The following is a 23,103-nucleotide window of genomic DNA, read 5'->3' as shown; positions in this document are numbered from 1 at the left end:
TTCACGGTGCTTTTATACACCCCTCTATAAGCGGTTTACAGAGTCGGCCTATTGCCCCCAACAATCTTGGTCCTCATTTTACCCACTTTAGAAGGATGGAAGGCTGAGTCAACTTTGAGAAATACTGATCTATGTGATATAGCATAGAAGTGATTTATGATCGCTTTCTCCCATACTGTATTAAATTACGCCTTAATTATACCTTTCTACTGTCACTAACTTGATCATTCGCCTCCATCAGATTCCTAAGTAGACCTTGGCTTGCTTTACCTGGGTGGCTGGGATAACTAACTTTCCACCTTGGGTCTCTCTGCTGTGGGTATATACTTTTGTTGTGTGTTTGTGGCTTTGAGTCAGGTTTTGTTTTGTTTTTTTAACTCGTGGCATCTGCCTGAACAAGTCCCTGTGGTTTTCTTGGCAAGATTTCGCAAGTCCTCGTCTTTTTTTTAGGTCTAAGAAAGAGTGACTGACCCACGTGTTTGTGGAGATTTTCAGTCTTCCAAGTTATAGTTGTCTCAAAGGTGCTTTTTTTTTTTTCTTCAAAAGACAACAGGGCTGGTTTTTTCCTTGAGGAAGAAGAAGAAGAAAATGTGCTTCTCTTATTATCCTTGCTTCCATTAGTCTTTGCTCATCTCTCATAAGAACACCTCATCACCGCCATGGCGAAGGAGCAGCTGTGCAGGCCTTGAGGGAAACAACACAGATTTACTCATGGTTTAATTCAACACACCCAATTTTCTGGATCTTCACCCAACACACTGAAACATAAACTAATCAAAATAAGCTGGGTTTCAGCAGTATGCTAGGTTAACAAATATGCATAGCCAACTTGTGGTTGAGAGTACTGCTTGAACAGTCAGTGACTAGGTTCATACACTGGGTTAAGTTGTCATTCATTTAAACATAATTTTGGACCTAGCCACAAGTTTTCACTTGTTTTAAGCCATGGGTAGCACACTACAATGTCTAGTTCAGGGATCCCCAAACTTGACAACTTTAAGACTTGTGGACTTTAACTCCCAGAACTCTTTGCTGGCTGGAGAATTCTGGGAGTTGAAGTCCACAAGTCTTACAGTTGCCAAGTTTGGAGACTTCTAGTCTAGTTCATAACATGCTAATCCATGCAATATGCAAGAAAACCCTGATGTGGCTTCATGAAGTGTGTGAACCTAAATAACAATATGATGCTAATTCAAGAATGCTAAACTGATTTGCATATAATTCTAGGCCACCATAGGTGATCTTATTAAGCCAGAACTTATCTACATTATGAATTAATGCAAGGTAGACAATGGAAGACAAGTTGCTTCCAGATCTGGAAGGATTCCCTGGTAGATTCCCATTCAATAAGGAAAAAGTTGCTGGAGGTGTTAAGTACACAACACACACCTGGCTTCTATCATCAGATCTTGAGTTTGCATTTCCTGTTACAGCTGCAAAATGCATTGGATTTGATTCCAGGAAGATGCCTCAGAGTTGCAGCATCCGTCTGCACATCTTCAAAGCCGCCGTGTCTTTTTTTTTTTTGCTAGATTGCCAAGTCAAGGATGAAAATTGTACAGTCCTACTTTAAATCAGAGTGGTGGTTATGCATTTGCTTGTGCATGCTCTGAAGTATCTTTCAGGATTTTTTTTCTCTCTCTTAACGCTGATGATCTGAATTCTGCCAGAGTGGGAAAAATACTCTTGATCTACACTGAGCTGTTATTCTATCCGCAAGGAAGATTTGGAGGAAAACAAAATCACTTGTGGTCTGGATCAGCTGCATCATTCTGCCGTGTGCTACACCACGGATCTTGCCAAGAAAGGAAGAGCAATGCAGTGTAGCACAAAGGGAATCTATGCAAATGAATGGAATTAGTAGTGGGGGCCAGGACAGAAGCAAGGTAATTACTAGGGCAGCCACAAAGGATATGAGAGTGAACATCCTCTTAATCAGATCTTGCCTGGCAGGCTGAGCAAGTTAAAACTTGGACAGCCGCTTGTCAAACTGTCACACCACAATCCAATGTGTCCAAGAGACTCAACATCAGCACTTGGCACCCAGCTTTGCACACACCTTCTGTGGACCTCCTCTTTAATTAAAGTTTGCCTCCCAGGTGCAGCAACCATTATTATTTGACTGGATTTCTCCGAAGTGTTCATTTCCTGCAGCATGCCTGATGTAGCCTTTCTGTAAGCATTGCAGGAAATGTAGGTAGAAGATTAGCGAATGGATTTGGAGCACCGCTAATGCATTATTTACGCTCACACGGCCAGTGAGGATAGAGGAAGCTCCCCAGAGCATCGTTTGCCTGGAGGCTCCAGTGGTGGGATTCAAATTTTTTTACTACCGGTTCTGTGGGAGTTGGCTTGGTGGGTATGGCTGGAGAAGGATACTGTAAAATTTCCCTTCCTTCCCCACCCCACTAACCTGCTTTCCAGCTCCATTCTCCTGTGCAGGACAACCAAAGAAGACCCAGCCGATCAGCTGGGACTCAGGAGGCAGAGAATAGATGGGGGCGGGGTCAGTCAGAGGTGGGATTTGCTGGTTCTCTGAACTACTCAAAATTTCCGCTACCGGTTCTCCAGAACTGGTCAGAACCTGCTGAATGCCACCTCTGCCTGGAGCCCCTTCCAGGCTAGAGGTAATGTTGTGGTTCACCAGCAACAGATGGGGAAGGCTGACGTCTCAGAGAGCGAGGACTCAAATAAGAGGCCTGGGTGTGATGCAGGGATGGGGCCAGGACCATCAGGGAGTAGAATGCTACCTTCAGAGATTGTGGAGATTGGCAGCAGTGATGAAGAGGACCCCGAGGAGCCCATGACCAGTGCACATGCATTCAGGGCTGCTTGAAGGAAAGAGCAGGTGCAGTAGCACAGGCGACTTGGGAGTAAGGCTGCAAGGTAATGGCCCCTCCCTTAAGAGATAAAAGCCAGCTGAGAAACCGGAGTTCTTTGCAGGAAGCAAAGAAATTGTTGCACTCAAGCCTTGTGGACGTTAGGAATATCTTGGTTGGTGTTTGGAGACTCTTTGTGTTTGAAATATTTCTTGGCAACTTTACCTTGTGTTCTTGGCAGCCTTGCACAACCTTGGCAAGGAAGTCAAAAGTGCATTCCATAAATAGTTTTCAAAGATAGTAACTAGGTGACTGAAGGTTCTGCCTCGCACAATTCTAACTGGAGAATGTGATTGATGACTTTTGGCTATGGATGTGTCTCATTGGAGAATATGAATTACAATACACCCAGGGGATGTGGGAAAACCAGGGTCAAGGCTGACAATGAATTATGTGTCTCAGAGTCAGCTACACCCAGGCAGCGCAGGACATGTTAACTCCCAATAAATCCTTTTGAAGTTTTAGAAACTTATCCTCCAGACTCATGATTTAAATGGGGGTAAGTGTCAGAATCCTGACACGAGGCAGGTTACCTGCAGTCTATTTCTAACCAGTCATTCTTCACCTGTTGTCACTTGCAAATAACATTTTCCCGTCATTGTTGGTGAGACCAGATTTGGCCATCCCTAGATTTCGGTTTCCTCCTTCTCTAGAAGCCTGATCTCTGGAAGGAAATAGAAACAGGAGTTACTTGGTTTTGTAAAAAAAACACAAGATTTTTGGCATAGGATTCAGACATGGTTAGAGTAGATGATTGGACAGAAAATAGAATATAAACCGGAGTTATTTTTACTAGGAATTATGACAGAGAGATATAGTAAAGAGGAAACCTATTTAATAGTACATATTATTACGGCAGCAAGAACAACTTTTGCCCAAAAATGGAAAGATAGAGAAATCCCCGATGAAGGCGAAGGTGATCAAGAAAATCTTGACATGTGCTGAAATGGATAGACTGACTTTGGAATTGAAAAACAAAGATAAGGCAGTCTATTACAAGACGTGGAATAAATTTTATCAATGGTGGGAATAGAAAGGAGGGACCCAGAGTGAAAAATGAGTAGGATATTTAGAATGGGTAATTGAGGCTATGTAAATAAGTACAATGGAATATGAAGGACAATATAATGGATATATATTAACAGTATAAATGTAGGAATGTATAAAAGATATGTATTATATATTGCAGTATAGCAAAAAAAATGTTAGGACGGTCATGCCATATCCAATGTTTTAATAATTTAATCAATAAAATATTTTAGAAAAAAAAAGAAAGAAAGAAATATTTCCACCTTCAACCGAATGTACAGTTATAAATTCAGAAGAATTTAAGAAGAAACACAGCTCAGGATTAGGCTGACCCCTTTGTACACCACTTTCAAACAGGAAAAAGCGGTGATGGATATAGATAAAACAGACAAACGTTAATCTCCCCTAGATAAAATAATTGCTGTGATTAAAAAACAATGCTGTAGACCCTGCTTACAATTCTGAGAAAGATTATGATCAGTTTAATGAGCAGTGACTGATTATGAATACCCCCATAGTGCTTCTTTTATCTTTAAATTGAACTGGACAACTTTTCAAAAACGGTTTTCCTTTATAAAATAGGCCAGATTGCCTTAGGAAAATGACACAACAACCTGACCAGAACATTAAGTAGGAGTATTCCCGATAGAAAGAGAAAAAGGGTGCTGGGGAGTGTTTTTGTTTTGTTTTGTTTTTACAAGTCCTTTTCTCGCAATTATCTCCCCTTGTGCATATATTTATACGCACACTCACACACATATCGGATCATCTAATGGACAAGCGTAGCAACAATCTTCAACAGCAAGAATGTTAGAAACAATTCCTGCAAACAATTATACACACGCTTTAAAAGCAGCAAGAAAAAAATTGCAATGAATGGAATGGAATGGATCCGTGTAAGTTGCCCTCAGGCTGTTTAGTTCATCTATTCCTGTATTGTTTGAATAGATCAGCCGCGGTTTTGCAAGTTTTTAGCCTTAGTTCAGCCTGGAACATCCTGGGAAATTCTGCCTACAAAATACATATGGCAGCCTCTTCGTTTGCTCTTCATTTGTCCTTGGAACAATCTCCAAGAAAGATCTCCAGCCACTTGATAAATTGCACAGGAGGGTTTAGGTCCATGATGGGGAACCTGTACCCAGCTCAGCTCTGCTGTGCATTTCCATGCACTTCTCGCTGGGCAGCTGGTGTTCGGATCTCTGCCATGCATGTGCAGGGAGCAGGGCCCATATGTTGGGGTCATGCATGCATGAGCGGTGGGATGGGTGCATGCATGGGGTCACATGCGCATGCATGGGGGAATGGGGCTCATGCACGGGGTACCATGGGTTGCATTTTGGGTGTGTGCGTGCGTGCATTTTGGGCACTTGGAAAGGTTAGCCATCACTGGTTTAGGTGCTAGCTGCAAAGCTGCACGGAACTTCAAAACTCTTGGTGGACAATGAACAAGCAGTAGGGTGTGGTATTAAAGACATCAAGATACCGGGGATTGTTGTGTTTTTGTGGGACATTGTGTCCCTGATGACCAGAATGCTTCCTTCTCTGTTTGTGCAAGAGGTGGCTCAAGATGAATGAGATTGGCCTCAATAACCTGCCTTTAGCCACCATCCGGATGAGAGCAGTGTGGAAACGTTGAAATGCTGGTGATTTATGGTTGATATCTGCCCTTTCTACCTTTGCAGATGTGGCAGTTGTGGAGATGAGCAACAGCTTGTGTCAGCCTTCACTTTTCTATCATCTGGGAGTACGTGAGAGCTTCAGTATGACCAACAATATTCTCCTTTGCTGTTATACCGATCTTTCAGAGTTGCAAGCTCTCCGTGTGAGTATGGTTACAATGCAGTTCCGATAAAAGGGAAGATACAGGGTTGAATTGTGGAGTCCTTGGTGCTCTCTGAGCTTGGTTGTTTGCTTAGAGATGTTTCATTACCCAACTAAGTAACTTCATCAATGCTATAATATCAGTGCTAGCCACAGCACTTGGTGATGTTACCCAGTTGGGTAATGAAACCTCTGCAAGCAAACAACCAAGCTCAGAGAACTCCACAGTGCAATTTGTTAGGAGTCACATTTTGGCAGTTCAGACATACTGACAAGTTCAGGCTGGGTTGGTTCAAATCCAGCTGTTTCGAAGACAGAGGGAAGCAGGTATCAAACTTCTGGTTTCTACTTTTCAAGGAACTGAAGCACCAGACCTCTATCATTTTTATTAAAGATTTTTAAAAAGATAAAAAATGAATACAAATTAATATAAATTAAGAAAAAGAAACAATAAGGAAGAATTAAAAGAAAAAGCTGAAAGTGCAAGGTAAGGAAAAATAGAAAGGAAAATTAAAAAAGAAAGATACAAAGTAGCTTTTTCTCTTCTTTACAGCAGTTATAAGTAAATTTGTAAATTTATCCTTTTATTTATGTAACTACTTTATAGTTACAACATAACTCGCTTCTATCTGTCATCTACCCTATCTAATCATCAAACCCATAAATCATAAGTTTAGTTTTTGTTCTGTTTCATGCAAAAAAATCTAATAAGGGATTTCCAGTAAGTAATAAACGTAGATATTATCTTTTCTCTGAACAAAGACGTCAATTTGACTATTTTTGAAAGTTCAATTTTCTTGAAAAACCATTCCTCCATTGTGGGTAGTGCCAAATCTGTCCATCTTTGTGCATACAATAATCTGGCTACAGTTTTCATGTACAGAAATAAAGTTCCCTAACTTTTTCAAACTGATTGTCTAACAATTCTAAAAACAAATAATCTGGTCTTAATGTTAAACGTGTGTTATCCATCAATTCTATTTGATCTTCTATTTTCAATTTGGTTTGTTAATATCTTTATTTTCCGTTTATCAATCTTAAATATACTACTAATATATTGAAACAAAATGCAGGCGGCATGATGGATCAGTGGTTAAAGATGCTGAGCTACTCAGTTGGAAAGCTGACGGCCTGGGTTCGAGACTCAAGTGATGGAGTCAGCTTCCATCACTTGCTCCAACTCCTGCCCATCTAGGAGTTCAAAAGCATGCAAATGCGAGTAGATAAATAGGTACCACTTCGGTGGGAAGGTAACAGTCTTCTGTGTGCCCCAGCATATGGTCATTCTCACACATGACTATGAAATTGTCTTTGGAAAATGCTGACTCCTTCAGTTAAGAACTGGATATGAGCACCACCCCCTAGAATCAGACATGACTGGACAGGAATAATCGTTACTTTTATCTTTATATCAAATTATTTTAAGTTGCCCATTAATATTTCAATTCCCTGTAAAGCAAGGGTCTTTAAACTTGGCAAGTTCAAGACTTCAACTCCCAATATTCCTGAGCTAGAGGAGGAATTCTGGGAGTTGAAGTCCACAAGTCTTAAAGTTTCAAGTTTGAAGACCCCTGCATTAAAGGATCTTCCAGAACAAATACCAGGTGATCGGCAAAAGCTCTTAACTTATAGCTCTTTTTAAAATCTTTATTCCAACAATCCTCTCATTTGTTTTATGTCTCTGTTTCAAGAACCAAAGTAAACAAAAGAGAGGGTGACGGGAGCTCTACCTTGTTCCTTTTTGTATCACTCACGGCTTTATTAGAACTCCATTAACGATTATTTGTGCTTACTGTGAAGTGTAAATCGACCTGTTCTCTCCAAAATTCATATCTTCCAAAACCTTGAAAAGGAAATCCCAATTTAAATTGTCAAAGGCCTTCTCTGCCACTTGTTTTATCAAAAACGTTGCTCCAAGTTGTCCAGAATGTCCAACACATTTCTAAAATTGTCCTTTTGTTCTTGCAAAAATTATTTTCAATCCACCAGTTTCTGATGAGGATTCGAGTTGTGTTTTCCACATTTCTAAAATAAATTTGAAGTAGAGAGCACCATCCTAAAGGTGCTTTTTCCAAAAGGCAACTGGACTTTGTTTTTCCTTGAAGACATTTCGCATGCGAAGTGAAATACCTTCAGGGAAAAACCAAGTTCATTTGCCTCCTGAAAAAGCACCTTTGGGATAACCATGACCTGGATGACTGAGAATCTTCTTAGACATGTAAAGAGTCATCGTTTTGACATGTCTGTAGGGGGAAGGCCAAATTCGAAATCTGAAATCTTGCATGTAAGACTGCCTAAGGCAGGGATCTCCAACTTGACAACTTTAAGACTTGTGGACTTCAACTAAACTGAGTTGAAATCCACAAGTCTTAAAGTTGCCAAGGTTGGAGACCCCTGGCTTAAGGGGTGAGAGAAATTCAATTTCTTTTTTTCCAAGAATGTCTACGTGGATTCACATCCAGAGGTTTTTTTTTTTAGCACACCTGTCTCCCTATGTCTTCAAGCAGTGTATTTAATAACAGGACTGGGGCAGGGACTGGAATATTGCCTTTCTGTCCCAGAGTGGTTTCTCAACATATTTCCATAGAGGGAAGGGACATAGGTATTCTAAGCATATAGGAAACTGCTTTCTACTGAGTCATGCTCTTGGAAGTTCAGTGTCAACCCCACCTACAGGCAGTGGCTTTCAATATTTCGGCAACCTCTTCCCAACACACCTCAACAGGCAGGTATCTATGGAGATTCTCAGTCATTCCAGATCATGGTTGTCTGAAAAGTGCTTTTTCAAGAGACAATTGGACTTCCTGGTTTTTCTTTTGAAGACATTTTGCTTCTCATCCAAGAAGCTTCTTTAGCTCTGATTGGATAGTGGGGAATGGAAGGATTTATATACTCCTTGCAGGCAGCTGGTCATTTGCATCTTTTTAACGAGGAGTTAACCTGGGAGAACAAACCCATCAAGACTAGATTCAGCAGTCCATTTGCATTTAAGGGACAAAAATTCGCTCTTTTGAAGACAGCAAAGTCCACATTTTGGACAGAGAGGGCCACTGGTTTGAAAGAGGGGCCATCAACCATTGTACAGCCGTCTCTCAACAGAGGGAGAGGGATAGAACATCATTTCTCTTCAGTCTACAACACAGTTCCAAGAAGGCTCCACCCCCCATTTGCACCACTCAGGTGACTCTGAGGACACAGATAAACCTCCAGGTGGCTTCAACGACCCGCTAAAAGGATGCAAATGACCAGCTGTCCGCAAGGAATATAAATCCTTCCATTCCCGACCATCCAGTCACAACTGAAGAAGCTTCTTGGATGAGAAGCGAAAGGTCTTCAAGGAAAAAACAAGAAAGTCCAGTTGCCTCCTGAAAAAAAGGCACCTTTGGGTTAATGGGCAGATGTTCTTACGGGCACTGGATAACCGAGAAGTATAATGGAAGAGGCTGGACTAGTTTACAGGTAGTCCTCGAGTTACAACAGTTCATTTAGTGAACATTCAAAGTTACAACAGCCCTGAAAAAAGTGACTTACGACCGTTTTTCCCACGACCATTGCAGCATCTTCATGGTCACAGACCAAGATTCAGATGCATGGCAATTGACTCAGATTTATGACGGGTGCAGTGTCCTAGGTCGACGTGATTCCCCCTTTTCCACCTCCTGACAAACATCAATGGGGAAGCCGGATTCACTTAACAACTGTGTTACTAACGTAACAACTCACAATGATTCACATAACAACTGTGGCAAGAAGGGTTGTAAAAGGGGGCAAGACTCACTTAACAACTCTCTTGCTTAGCAACATCCATTTTGCCACAATTGTGGTCGTCAATCAAGGACTACATTGTATTTGTCTCTGTTGCAGCTGTCTTGGGTCATTATCTTTGGTGCTAACCAGCGGATCCTGTGCCTGTAACACTTCCACGCAATTACAAATTGCAGCTTGGTGTGATGTTATATGCGTCTTTTATTGTCCCCACTTCTTTTAATTAGAAAGAATCACACACACACACACACACACACACACACCACGCACAGAGAGTGTTTTATCTTGGAATCAGAAGTGCAAATACAGTCCATTGCACACAAGCACGTGTGGAAATACTCAAGAGCGATCTTGCAAAAAATATTGCTGGTTGCTGCTGTCTGGCTACTGCATGGTGTGGTTAATAATTGATCAGATCCACATTTAAGTCAGACCCACCAAAATTATTGAAGCTGAAATAACTCAGGACCGAATCTATGTCCATTGATTTCTATCAACTGGCTTTCAGTATGAGTAATCTCAGGTTGAAGCCTATACCGCCAAGCTATTGTTATTTAAAATTGACATATGGGATGCAGATCGTTTTGCTAGTGTTTGAATTTAAACAGCCCTGTGCCTCTTAGATACATAAAAGTAACGATTCATTGACCAAGATGTCATTAAATTTCAGATCCTCTCCTCCATTCAGTGCTGTAATAGGTTATTTTTCCAAGATAAACTCCATGGGATGAATAATGCTGCCCTTGGTGTCATGTGTGAACAATAACAGAAAACTGCTGTGCGGTTTTCTTTGGGAAGAATTCTGAAAAGGAGGGATGGAGGCAGCCAAAAAAGCCAATGCAATCCTAAATTACATTAACAGAGGGATACAATCAAGATCAAGGGAGGTACTAATACCACTCTATAAAGCCTTAATAAGACCACACCTAGAGAACTGCACCCAATTTGGTCACCACACTATAAAAAAGATGTTGAGACTCTAGAAAAAAAGTACAGAGAAGAGCAACCAGGATGATTAGGGGACTGGAGGCTAAAACGATGAACAGTTGCAGGAACTGGGCATAGCTAGTCTAGGGAAGAGAAGGACCAGGGGAGACAGGAGAGCAGTCTTCCAATATTTGAGGGGCTGCCACAGAGAGGAAGGGGTCAAGCTATTTTCTAAAGCACCCGAAGGCCAGACAAGTAATAATGGATGGAAACTGAACAAGAGAAATTTAACCTGGAAATAAGGAGAAACTTTCTGACAAGTGAGAACAATCAACCAATGGAACACAAGTTGCCTTCAGAAGTTGTGGGAGCATCATCACTGGAGGCTTTCAAGAAGAGATTGGACTGCCATTTGTCAGAAATGGTGTAGGGTCTCCTGCATGGGCAGGGGGTTAGGCTAGATGACCTACAAGGTCCCTTCCAACTCTGATTATCTGTTATCTCTTATTTTGAAGGATCTTTTCTTAATTATGTCTGGTGTGTTATGTAGTGTTAAATATAGGTAGTCCTCGGCTTACAACAGTTCGTTTAGTGACTGTTCCAAGTTACAACGGCATGAAAAAAGTGACTTATGATGTTTTTCACACTTACGACCATTTGCAGCCTCCCCATGGTCCTGTGATCAAAAATAGGATGCTTGGCAACTGACTCTTGTATTTATGACGTTTGCAGTATCCCAGGATCATGTGATTATCTTTTGCAACCCTTCTGACAAGGGTTCACTTAACAACCGGCTTACTAACTACAAGGATTCACTTTACCACTGTGGCAAGAAAGGTCATAAAATGGGGATGAACATGTGTCTCACTTAGCAACCTAAAATTTGGGCTCAATTATGGTCGTAAGTCAAGGACTAGCTGTATACCTGTAGAGGACACACAGCCTTAAAACTAGATTAAATATCCTACATCACAAGGAAGTTTTGTTAAGATTTTAAGATTAAAGGCATCAAAAACTTCCAGGAAAATCATTTGAGCAAGACTGTGTGGTGTACAAAATGGGAGTTGAGATCTCTTAAAGTTGTCCAGATTGAAAAAAACCCTACTCTTAAAGCAAAGATTGAAAACGTGAACCTTCCAGATGTTGACAGATTACAAATGCAATTCCTCTCTCTGTATATTTGCTATCTTTATTGAAATTGGAGTCCAACACAGGTTAACAGATAATCAGAGTTGGAAGGGACCTTATAAGTCATCTAGTCCAACCTCCTGCCCAAGCGGGAGAGCATACGCCATTTCTGACAGATGGCAGTCCAATCTCTTCTTGAAAGTCTCCAGTGATGAAGCTTCCACAACTTCTGAGGGCAACTTCTGTTCCATTGGTGGATTGTTCTCACTGTCAGAAAGTTTCTCTTTATTTCCAGATTAAATCTCTCCTTGTTCATCCATTATTCCTTGTCTGGTCTACAGGTGCTGTAGAAAATAGTTTGACCCCCCTTCCTCTCTGTGGAAGAGCGGGGCATTAGGTCAAGGAAGGATGATCTGCAATGACTCTTTAATTGTTCTGAGACTGATCTAGTTCTATCATCCTTGAAAGTTGTTGTTTGTAGCCTTTGTTCTTTCAACTCTCTGTTGCAGCTGCATTTGCATAACAGATTTCCCTTTGCTTAACTCTACTTCATCTCATTTTCTAGGTCGGATGATGGTCCACCATAGATTAGCCACATGCAGATTTTTTTGGCACAAAGGGTTCAGATGTAGCTGCTTGGTTTTTGGGTTCAACATGTTGCAAGAATACAGCTACTTTCAGCTTTGGGCCTTTTGGTTTAAATGCATGAAAAAGGCTAGGTTTGGTCAATTGCAGACTTCTCTGCGCAATAAGATAGCCATTGCTCCCCTTTTTTTCTCAGTCAGGATACACTTTTCTTACTTAGGTCTTATTATACCTCCAGTTTGGCTAAGTTGTTAAAAGTGAGCATCTTTCACTTGTAACTGTTGGTCGGGGAAATCAATTTCGGTAAAGGGTCCTTAGTATAATAGGTTTGCAGCTGCTGAAATCATCTCTTTTACACAACATTTACCTCCAGGCATATTTTGCAGTGGGCAACTTTCTAATATGTTTTCCTGGTTTTCTTTTTTTTGTAGGAAGTAATATTTCAGAAGAATTCGGTAAGCCTAACTTATTATTTGTCATTCACGATATTATGCTCATTTTCTATTCTTGGATTGCTTATTCCAATGTTTGTCTCCTCCTCCTCCTCCCACTACTACTAAGAGTAGTGGGAGTGGGAGTACTACTACTACTACTAATAGTAGTGGGAGTAGTACCAGTACTACTATCTGGGTAAAATGGATATAACAGCCAATAGTCTGTTGATCAGCTTTCAAATACAGAAGCTGTTTGTCAAATATTGATTAGAAATTAAATCATAAAATACAGACACCTGGAGTTAAGGGAAGGACTATAAGAATATCTAACAAATAGCAGCGCTTTAAAAATTCTTTAGTGTGTAAATTGCAAGATAAATTAAAAAAAAACCCTGGAAGGGGATTGCTTGTGTGAAAATCAACTTCTGGTGAATTCATAGGCCATAGAAAGTGAAAAATCGGGAGCTGATGGTTATAGGGTAGAAATGAAGGACTGGTAGATTGTTTTCAACCTTCAATCCATCCTAAATTCACCAACCTCTTTTGTAATACGTTATGGCCAAAGTAAAAAGAAGGGAGGACTCACCCAATCCCCAGTTCCATCATTTAGGCAGTTTTGAGCACTGAGCAAAAATGTTTTATCACTAAGAGCCCTCTGTTTCCCAACTTTGGCAATGTCCAGTGTGGACTTCAAATCCCAGAAATCCACAGCCAGAATGGCTGTTGATGAGAGTTCTGGGATTTGAAGTCCATAAACCTGGAAGTTGCCATGGTTGGGAAACCATGAACAAAGGTGGGATCCCTCAAGAGACGTTTGCAGTGTGAAGAATGGGAGGTGGATGGAGTGGACTTCTGTACTGACGTCTCTTGCACCTTTTCTAGGACAGCAACGGGAGCTATACCTTCATCCCATATGTGGTGACAAACCAGAAGAAGGTCTTCTGTTGCGATGTCAGCACCATGATGTGCTTGACTGAGCTTTACCAGTCTAACTTCAACATGGAAGCCTTCTTCAACCCACTGACAACGCAACTTGCTAAACTGCTTGAGGGCACTTCCGTCAGCTCCAGGTAATGGCTTCTTTCCTTCTTTTTACTTCAGTTCAGGAGTTTGATGTGAGCAGCAAGAGGAACTTTTCCAAACACAGTTCTTCAGAGGCGAGAACCTGGAAACTATATCCCAGGCAGGAGGGACAAACAACTTTTGGGTGGTTTGGGCTGGGCTAATTTACTTGTGTAGTGATTCGCTTCATGGGTGAACTCTGTCCATTGAGTTCACTCCAAAGGAACGCGAAGCACGACTTTGTAATTAAGATTATCGTGGCAGGCCATTTATAAATCTTTCAGAGTGATTAGATATACTCCCTAAAATATGTCTTTGATTCCTGTGTTATTTTGGGTACTTACGGCATTATCTAGCTCAATACCTATCATTGGAAACGTCAACAGACCGAAGCAGTTGAGTTTCCCCTGGTCCTTTATTGCCAACTCCGGAAAGAAAACAGACAAATAGATCTTTAATCTGACTCTGAATAATAGTTATGTGTATTTGTAGATAGCAAAGAAGACACAAGTAAGCAAAAAAGATTTAAATAGAGTTAATAATTAACTGTATAATATAGTTAAATATCATATCCTGCTGAATTAAGCAGGGAAGTTGGTGATTGAAAGCAGGGAGACTGTATGCAAAATTCTTTGGAATCTCCTCTGACAAACAAGATGAGCAGCCTTCTATTTTTTGAGGTATGTGTACCTCGCAAACCTGAACTGGAATCAGAGCAAGAGCTTTTGAATTTTTTGATCTCTGTTTCTGGAGTAATTTGAGGATTTAGACTTTCTTAGGAAACTGTCACAAAGCCTTCTCACGTTTCCTCAAAATCTAGACCTTTCCCACAGCATAACGTTTCGGCTTGTATCAAACTTCTCGTTTTGATTTTTTTAAAAAAACCAAACATCTGTTAAGAGTGGTGCCACGTCAACAGATGTCAAATGGGGAAATGGGCTGGAAGCCAGCTTTCTCCCAATCGCCAAGTTCTGTCATCATCTCTTTGGTGATAGATCAGGCCTTCTTTACCTGTGAGAAATGAAGATTGAGTGATGGTCTCCATGTTATTCCCAGTTCCATGTTACTCATTCCTGAAGAGTGGTCCTTTAGCGCCCAAGGTTGGATCATATGAAATTTTTAGTTGTAGCTCATATAAACAGTAAAATATGAAATGGAAGCAACCAAAAGAAAACAGAAGGACTTATTTTTTTTGTTTTCCGATCCTAGTTCCTGTTCTCAAAAACGTCCTGGAGTCAAGATGGCAGGAAGTTGTGGTAAATCTCACCATTGTCACCACAACAAAACATGATGGGTTGCCAGAGATTGGCTTCAAACGCTGTGCATCGTGTCTAGAAAAGTGGGCCTGCCTTCTTCTCCTTTTATTTAATAAAATATTTCTTAGGAACAACTCTTTGGAGAATCCGTACTCCTCCATCCATAAAAAAAACCTTCACATGTGTAGCTGCCTTGAGCCCAGTAGCGCCCCTGCAAAAGTTGCCAATGTGTTGTGATTTTATGTAGCATATTACTGCTCATCTTTTAAACAACCATATTGCCTGCTTTGAGAGCCAGTTTGGTCTAGTGCTTGAGTGACTGTGAGTTCTAGTCCCATCTTAGACATGAAAGCCAGCTGGGTGACTTTGGACCAATGACCAGGAGACTGGGTTTTTTTTGTCCCGCCTTAGGCATGACATGAAAGCCAGCTGGGTTACTTTGGGCTATCCCTCAGTCTTCAATGTCAGGTTGAGATGACAAGCTAGTCAGTCAATTCCTGTTGCAACCAATGGATCAACCCTTGATTGATCTGGGGGGAAAAAACCTAGGAAGAAAAAAAAAATGATGTGCATTTAATTAAATACGTCTTTAATTACATTTGATTCAAAATTAGTTTTTCTTCTTTCTCTGCTCATCCTGGGCATGGGCTCTTGAACATTGATGATCTCATTGTACACATGTTGTACAGTGGTGGGATTCAAATTTTTTTACTACCAGTTCTGTGGGCATGGCTTGGTGGCCGTGGCTTGGTGGGCATGGCAGAGGAACGATACTGCAAAATCCCCATTCCCTCCCCACCCCACTAACCTGCTTTCCAGCTCCGTTCTCCTGTGCAGGGCAACAGAAGAAGAGCCAGCTGGGACTCAATGGGAGGCAGAGAGTAGATGGGGGTGGGGCCAGTCAGAGGTGGGATTTGCCGGTTCTCTGAACCACTCAAAATTTCCGCTACCGGTTCTCCAGAACTGTCCGAACATGCTGAATACCACCTCTGATGTTGTACTCCGACAATAAAGGTTGATTTGATTTGACGTGTCACAGGAGAGAGGAGGGACCCTGAGCAAACCCACTCACCTCCCTGAACAAGGTGGGAGCATTAATGCCCAATGTATGCTTGCTTTCTCCAGTGGCTACTTCCGGGAGATGATCCGGAGTGACATCCGGAAGGCTCGTGAAATGTACCATGGGAAACAACTGAGCCATGAACTGACCAGCATTCTACAGCGCCTGGACAGTGTGGAGTGCCTGAGCCTAGACATTGTCATGAACTTCCTTCTCTCCTACCGAGATGCTCAGGTGAGCTCACCTCTTGATGCTGTTTGGGCTTCACCTCTGCACAGGTAACTGAAAACAAGTAGGATTGGTTGTCACAACACTACCACAGCAGTAGTTTCTTCACTGTTTTGTTTTTTTATTGGGGTACCTCTCTTACCTGGCTACTGTGAAGGTTGTTGTACATGGAACTGGAGAGCATGATTGATGACTCTTGGCTATGGATGTGTCCCATTGGAGAATATGAATTACGATACACCCAGGAGGTGGGGGGAAAACCAGGGTCAAGTGTGACAATGAATTATGAGTCTCAGAGTTGGCTACACCCAGGCAATGCCACATCTTTTAACTCCCAATAAATCCTTTTGAAGTTTTGGAAGTTTGGCCTCAAGACTCATGATTTAATTGGGGTAACTGCCGGAATCCCGACAGCAGGTAGTTGACTTAGTGACGAAGTTACAGTGGCGCTGAATAAAGTGACTTACGACTGGTTTTTACACTTAACCGTTGCAGAATCCCCACAGTCACGTGCTCAAAACTCAGGCAACTGGCCCATGTTTATGATGGTTACAGTCATGTGATCCCTTTTTGTGACCTTCTCACAAACAAAACCAATGGAGAAACCAGATTTATTTAACGATTACGTTAATAGCTTAACAACTGCAGTGATTCACTGAACAACTGTGGCAAGAAAGATCACAAAATGGGACAAAATTCACTCAACAATGGTCTTGCTGAGAAATTTTGGACTCAATTGTGGTTGTAAGCTGAGACTGCCTGCACTTCCCAACACAGCAGCCCTTTCGTGGTTGTGTTTTCAGTTGCTTCCCTACGTCATGACTGAAATGTACAGGACCACAATTGAGCTTCAATTTTTGGTTGCTAAATGAGAAATGTGTTGAGTGAATTTTGCCCCATTTTACGACTTCTTGTGCCAGAGTTATTACGTGAATCACCGCAGTTGTTATGTTAGTAACATGGTGGTTAAGTAAAATCTGGCTTCTCCATTGACTTTGCTTGTCAGAAGGTCGCAAGAGGGGATCCCATGACTGTTATAAAGACGAGTCAGTTGCCCAGCACCCGAATTTTGATCACATGACCTTGGGGATGTTGCAACGGTCACACGTGTGAAAAAGTCAGTTTTTTCAGTGACGTTGTAACTTCGAATTGTCACTAAATGTACTGCTGTAGCGAAACCTGTGCTTCCTTAAAGAGGCCAAAATTTGTGAAATTCCATGTAGTTGGCAGGACCAAGCAAGCAAGACCTGCAGAGATTTCAGGAAGATCTCTTTGATACCCACCTGGGATCAGTGCAGGATCTGGGAAATTGAATTCCCCAGCCTCTTTTGTTAAGGTGGAATCTCTTTCAAATGGTGTCATGCTTGGCTCGGGCCATGCACAACACCTCCAGAGCTCACCATGTTGCTCATCAGCTCCGGAGTTCCCTGTGTTGCTTGTCAGCTCCGGAGTTCACTGTGTCGCTCGTCAGCTCCGAAGCTCACTGTGTTGCTTGTCAGCTCTGGAGTTCACTGTGTTGCTTGTCAGCTCCAGAGCTCACTGTGTCACTCATCAGCTCCAGAGCTCACTGTGTTGCTCGTCAGCTCCGGAGCTCACTGTGTTGCTTGTCAGCTCTGGAGTTCACTGTGTTGCTTGTCAGCTCCGGAGTTCACTGTGTCACTCATCAGCTCCGGAGCTCACTGTGTTGCTTGTCAGCTCTGGAGTTCACTGTGTTGCTCATCAGCTCCGGAGTTCACCGTGTCACTCATCAGCTCCAGAGCTCACTGTGTTGCTTGTCAGCTCTGGAGTTCATTGTGTTGCTCATCAGCTCCGGAGCTCACCATGCTACTTGCAAGCTGAATCAGACTCTCTGGGCTGGTAATGTGGCGCAGCTGCATTACTTTAGCAGAGCGATGCCTGAGTGACTGCGCCACAACGCCCAGCTGAATGGTGAGAAACCAGGCCCCGGGCTGCAAACGAACACCTTAAATGACTAGATGAACAACTGCAACACTGGCGGAGGGTGTAGGAGATTGAATGAGGGTTTCGAGGTGCTTGTGTGGTGGTGGTCATGCAGTTGTGTGGGGTGCAGGGCAAACGGGATGCTGGCTTAAAAGGTGGGGCCGGATGTTGAAAGCGGGGCAATTAGCTAACTAGATAAATGGGGCTCTGAGCCAGCAGACGCTCAGAGCTGACTTTAATCAGATGTTCTCGTTACTTCTCATTGTCTCTAACTGCGAAGGAATAAAACCTCTTGCCAGCTTGCTTGCGCTGGTTTGTTGTTTATTGCCTCGTCAGACATGCTGGCTACAGAGTAGCTGAGAAATGCTTTTTCCTAGATGTTGCTCAAGGTGAACTCATCATTTGTCCATTGACCCATCGCCTTTTCTCTCATGCTCTCCACGATTGTCCACAATCCCCCTTCCAAAACAATATGTATCAACGTGTTATAGAGTCCAAACTCTCACTCAAGGGTGGGATCCTACCAGTTCAGCTGAACCAGTAGCTCCAAAGATCATCTGGGAGGAAACCGGTTTGCTCCTATGATCAGCTGCTGGGCCTCTCTATACTGACCTTTATTTCCTGCTTTTGAAGCGTAGCTGCATTGTGTGGCACAGCGGATTGCTACGCGTCAGCTGTTGAAGAGACAGGGAAAATGCAGGAGGTCAGTAAGAAAGCCTCTGCGTGAGCCACCAAGCCACGCCCGCCGAACCGTTAGTAAAACAATTTGAATCCCACCACTGCTCTCACCCCACTGATTTTAGTTACTAGTCAGAGAGAATTTTGTGTGATAATGAAGGCCAAACTATTATTGCCCTTTGTGGTTAACTTTGTTGGGAGCCAGGTGTTTGCAGCATTCCACCTGGGGAGCGCCCAACAATCCTAGACAGTGTCTGTTAATTCCAGCACATCAATTATCTTTCCAAATCCCCCATGTTCTCATTTCTGCAAACTTTAAATCTTTTTAGGCATCTGCAAAGGTTGACACTGACAGCAGTAGTGTTCCTTCAGAAGATAACTAAAAAGCCTCGAGTGGTGGCTCAGTGGCTAAGACGCTGAGCTTGTCGATCAGAAAGGTCGACAGTTTGGCGGTTCGAATCCCTGGTGCCGCGTGACAGAGCGAGCTCCTGTTGGGTATATGGATACTCCAACTGGTTTGGGTTGAATAAATATGTAAACCTAGGATTAAGTGCTATGTAGCTTTAAGCACAAGAAACTGCAATGTCATTGTGGGTGCGGTTGCAGGCAGCCATATAGGTAGGAGGGGAAACGTAATAGCCCCGGCTTCTGAATGCAACTGTCTGAGTCCGGCTTCTGGATGCACCTGGTTACTGTTCCAGGTCTGCTGCCTACTGTTGTTGAAACGTCTATCTGCTTACCTTTGAGGCTACTGTGCCAGTTACCAAATTCAACTGAACACAAGGACTGTTTGGTTTGGTGAGCTGAGGATTCAGCATTGTCTTGGTGAGAAAGGTATCATAGAGAGAAGATTACAAGCAGATAAGGACATTGTATTTACTGTAAATGGACTTGATAACTGGATTGATAATACTGGATAATGATATATGGACTGAATGACTATTCTTAATCTCTGTATGAATTAAATACCTATTTAAACCACAAACAGTGTATTTGTCTCAAGTGTGTGTATACTCTAGGGCCCAGCCTCACTCTCATTTGGCTGCCTGGCTTGACTGCTGCTGTGCACTCAGCTAAGGGGTTTATCCCCAAACACTAACAGCTCCCATTCCTTGTCCCAGCTTCTGCCAACCTAGCAGTTCGAAAGCATGTAAAAAATGCAAGTAGAAAAACTAGGGACCCCTTTGGTGGGAAGATAACAGCCTTCCATGTGCCTTCGGCGTTTAGTCATGCCAGCCACGTGACCATGGAGACATCTTCAGACAGCGCTGGCTCTTCAGCTTTGTAACGGAAATGAGAACCGCCCCCTAGAGCCAGAAACAACTAGCACGTATCTTAAAAGGGTGAAACTCAGCACTTTCCAAACTTTTTCCTTCCTTACCCAGAACTGTTTCTCAGAAAGTCCTTTTTACCCAACAAAGATAAAGCACTTTCTGTCAAATTGAAATGTACTGGTTGTGATTGCTTAATGCGTTTGCATGTTATTACCCAGAGAAAAACCACTTTTATTCAATTCTGAGTAATTTACCCAGATTTGGGAAGTACCAGTGTAGATGATAAGCAACTTCTCGATTAATTCTGCTGAACTAAAAAAAGAAAAAGAAAAGAAAAACTTGCTTACGTGCTGGTGTTTCTGTTCTATTAAAGAATAATCAAATTGCAGTTGAAACTTTGGGCTTCTTGAAACAATTAAAATGCTTCCTCAGCATAAAGTCCAACTTTCTACCATTCCAGGTCTCCACTTCCTGCCCCCTCTGCTTTCTCATCACTCAACATACCATCCAAAGCAGATATTTCCCAGATATTTCAGATCAGTGGAGTTCTCGTCAAATAGAAAGAAAAGCATACAGATAGCTCTCAATATACAACTGTGATAGAGTCTAGAACAGGTGTCAGCAACCCGCAGCTCTGGAGCCAGATGCGGCTCTTTGGGCTCTCTGCTGTGGCTCCCTGTTGGGTGATCCACCACTGGCTGGCCACACCCTTCACCCTCCCCTCCCAGTCACTCTTCACCTGGCCTGAGAACGTAAAACACAAAAAACAGAAATGAGAGGGAGGGAGGGGGACAGAGAAGAGAGAGAGAGAGAGAGACCCATTTCCCACAGAAAACACTGGGAGCCACAAAACCTGAGTAGGCGTGATGGGGGAGGTTGTCATGTGATGGGTGGGAGTGACATTGAGTTGGCCACGCCCACCCAGGTTTTGAGGCTCCCAGTGTTTTCTTTCTGGGGGAAACAGGTCCAAATGGCTCTTTGAGTGTTTAAGGTTGAAGACCCCTGGGCTAGAAGTACAGGTAGTCCTCAACTTATAACAACAGTTCGTTTAGGGACTGTTCAAAGTTACAATGGCAGTGAAAATATGTGACTTATGACCATTTTTACAGTTACAACCATTGTAGCCTCCCCATGATTGCGAGTTCAAAATTGAGACGCTTGGCAACTGGTTCCTATTTATGACCTGCAGTGATTCATTTAAACAACTATGCCAAGAAAGATAATAAAATGGGGTGAAATTCACTTAACAAATGTCGCCCTTACACAACGTAAATTTTGGGCTCAATTGTGGTTGTATGTCAAGGACTATCTGAACAGTTATAAATTGTGGTGGTCATTGAACAGCTTTTTGGGAATTAGTAATTTGCCAAGGGCCGTTTTTATTCTGTGGCCACAGAAAAGACCACAAAAAGAAAACTTTTGAATGCAAAAGAATTGAATAGGGCAGTGGTGGCTAACCATTTTGGGCTCCTGTGTCAAAAATTGCGAGTGTGCCAGCACCCCTGTACTTGCATGCCGGCACCCAGAATGCAATGTGTGCCCCCCTTCCCACGCACCCCTGCACATACAATCTCCACCCCCACCCCCTTACCTGCACTGCGCCTCACAGCTAATTTTTTGGCTGGTTTGAGGCCTTTTTCGGCCTCCCAGAGGCTTGGAAAAATCCTCTGCAAGGCTTTTCAGGCCAAATTATAGGCCCATCTCATCACTTCCTGTAATACCGGAAGTGACAAAACAGGCCTATAATTCGGCCTGAGAAATTCGGCTCTGGGAAGCCGAAAAAGGCCTCAAACCAACCCCCCCCAAAAATCAGCTGTGAGGCACGCGCATGCGCAGTGAGGAAAGTTTGCAGCTCACATGCCAGCACAAATGGCAAGTGACACGCGTGCCATAGGTTTGCCATCATGGGAATAGGGAGTCTTCTACATAAGATATGGCTGTATCATATGGACCTCAGGGCATTTCTGAGTTTGGTTGGCTTTATACTAAGGGTATGATAAAATGTGACTTGGGTAGACTAGGTTTTGTGTTTAGTTCCAGTGTTGTTAAAATTTGGGATTCCTTAGCCTACAGCATTTGTCACTCTAAATCAGGGCTCCCCAACCTTGGCAACTTTAAAACGGGTGGACTTCAACTCCCAGAATTCTCCAGCCAGCTGGCTGGAGAATTCTGAGAGTTGAAGTCCACCCGTCTTAAAGTTGCCAAGGTTGGAGAGCTCTGCTCTAAGTCCTCATACAGAATGGTCACTCGGTGTTATCTTCTGCAGGACTGTGATGCTATCATCACCCTTGTGGAAACTCTCCAAAACCTGCCAACCTGCAGTGTGGCCGAGCAGCACAACATCTGTTTCCATTACGCCTTTGCCCTTGACAGGTGAGATTCTTTTGTGAATAAGAACAGGTTTCCTGTTTTGATCATCTCAATGCCCCTTGGCCACTGCAACTCTCTTGGGCAATCAGAATTTCTTCATACAGCTGCAGAGGGGAGGTGTAATGTAACGAAGGAAAGCACAGCTCCAGATGGATTTTTTAGAACTGAAATTGCACATTGCTGTAGATTCCTCCTGGGAAGAGGCTCCAGGAGATCTCAGAAGCTCCTGCACTTCCAAATTTCCCCCTGCTAATTAACTTTATCCAAAGCAGGAATAACCAGGTGGATGGATATTTTCCCATACAGGGCGTCCTCAACTTACAACATCTGTTTAGCAACTGTTACAATGGCCCTGAAAAAAGGGACTTATGACCAGTTGTTGTCAGTGTGACAATTGGAAATCTGGATTCCAATTGTGGTTATAACTTGAGGATTACCTGTAGTGGCTTACCTAGTAATAAATACGAAACCACCCCTTTTCTCAGTCTCTGTTCAAAAGATGTGACCACCAAACTTTATTATACAATAGCCAAGACTGGAAAAGAATAAGTCATGATAACTAGTCAAATAGCTCCCTGACTTTTGACCATTGTTGAGAGGAAGGTCTGTGGCAGAGAACGTCCACATTGATATGTTGGAAACAAGCATCTTTTCTACAAAAAAATC

At 42.6% G+C, this 23,103-nt stretch overlaps 1 protein-coding gene across 1 annotated transcript in view; it reads left to right on the top strand.

Annotated features, from left to right (window-relative positions):
* MAP3K6 (mitogen-activated protein kinase kinase kinase 6) overlaps window positions 1–23,103 on the top strand; it is a 67,882-nt gene that overhangs the window by 2,986 nt on the left and 41,793 nt on the right. Inside the window, exons 2-6 of the mRNA XM_026702517.2 lie at window positions 5,591–5,730; window positions 12,566–12,589; window positions 13,451–13,638; window positions 16,012–16,180; window positions 22,334–22,440. Of these exons, the coding sequence (XP_026558302.1) occupies window positions 5,591–5,730; window positions 12,566–12,589; window positions 13,451–13,638; window positions 16,012–16,180; window positions 22,334–22,440 (628 nt within the window). The remainder of the gene's footprint in view (window positions 1–5,590; window positions 5,731–12,565; window positions 12,590–13,450; window positions 13,639–16,011; window positions 16,181–22,333; window positions 22,441–23,103) is intronic.

Source organism: Pseudonaja textilis, chromosome 10 (assembly GCF_049901715.1).
Source record: "Pseudonaja textilis isolate UNSWEBS1 chromosome 10, rPseTex1.2, whole genome shotgun sequence".
Lineage (NCBI taxonomy): Eukaryota > Metazoa > Chordata > Lepidosauria > Squamata > Elapidae > Pseudonaja > Pseudonaja textilis.
The sequence above is the reverse complement of the archived record's forward strand: the minus strand, read 5'-3'. Positions and strand labels throughout refer to the sequence as shown.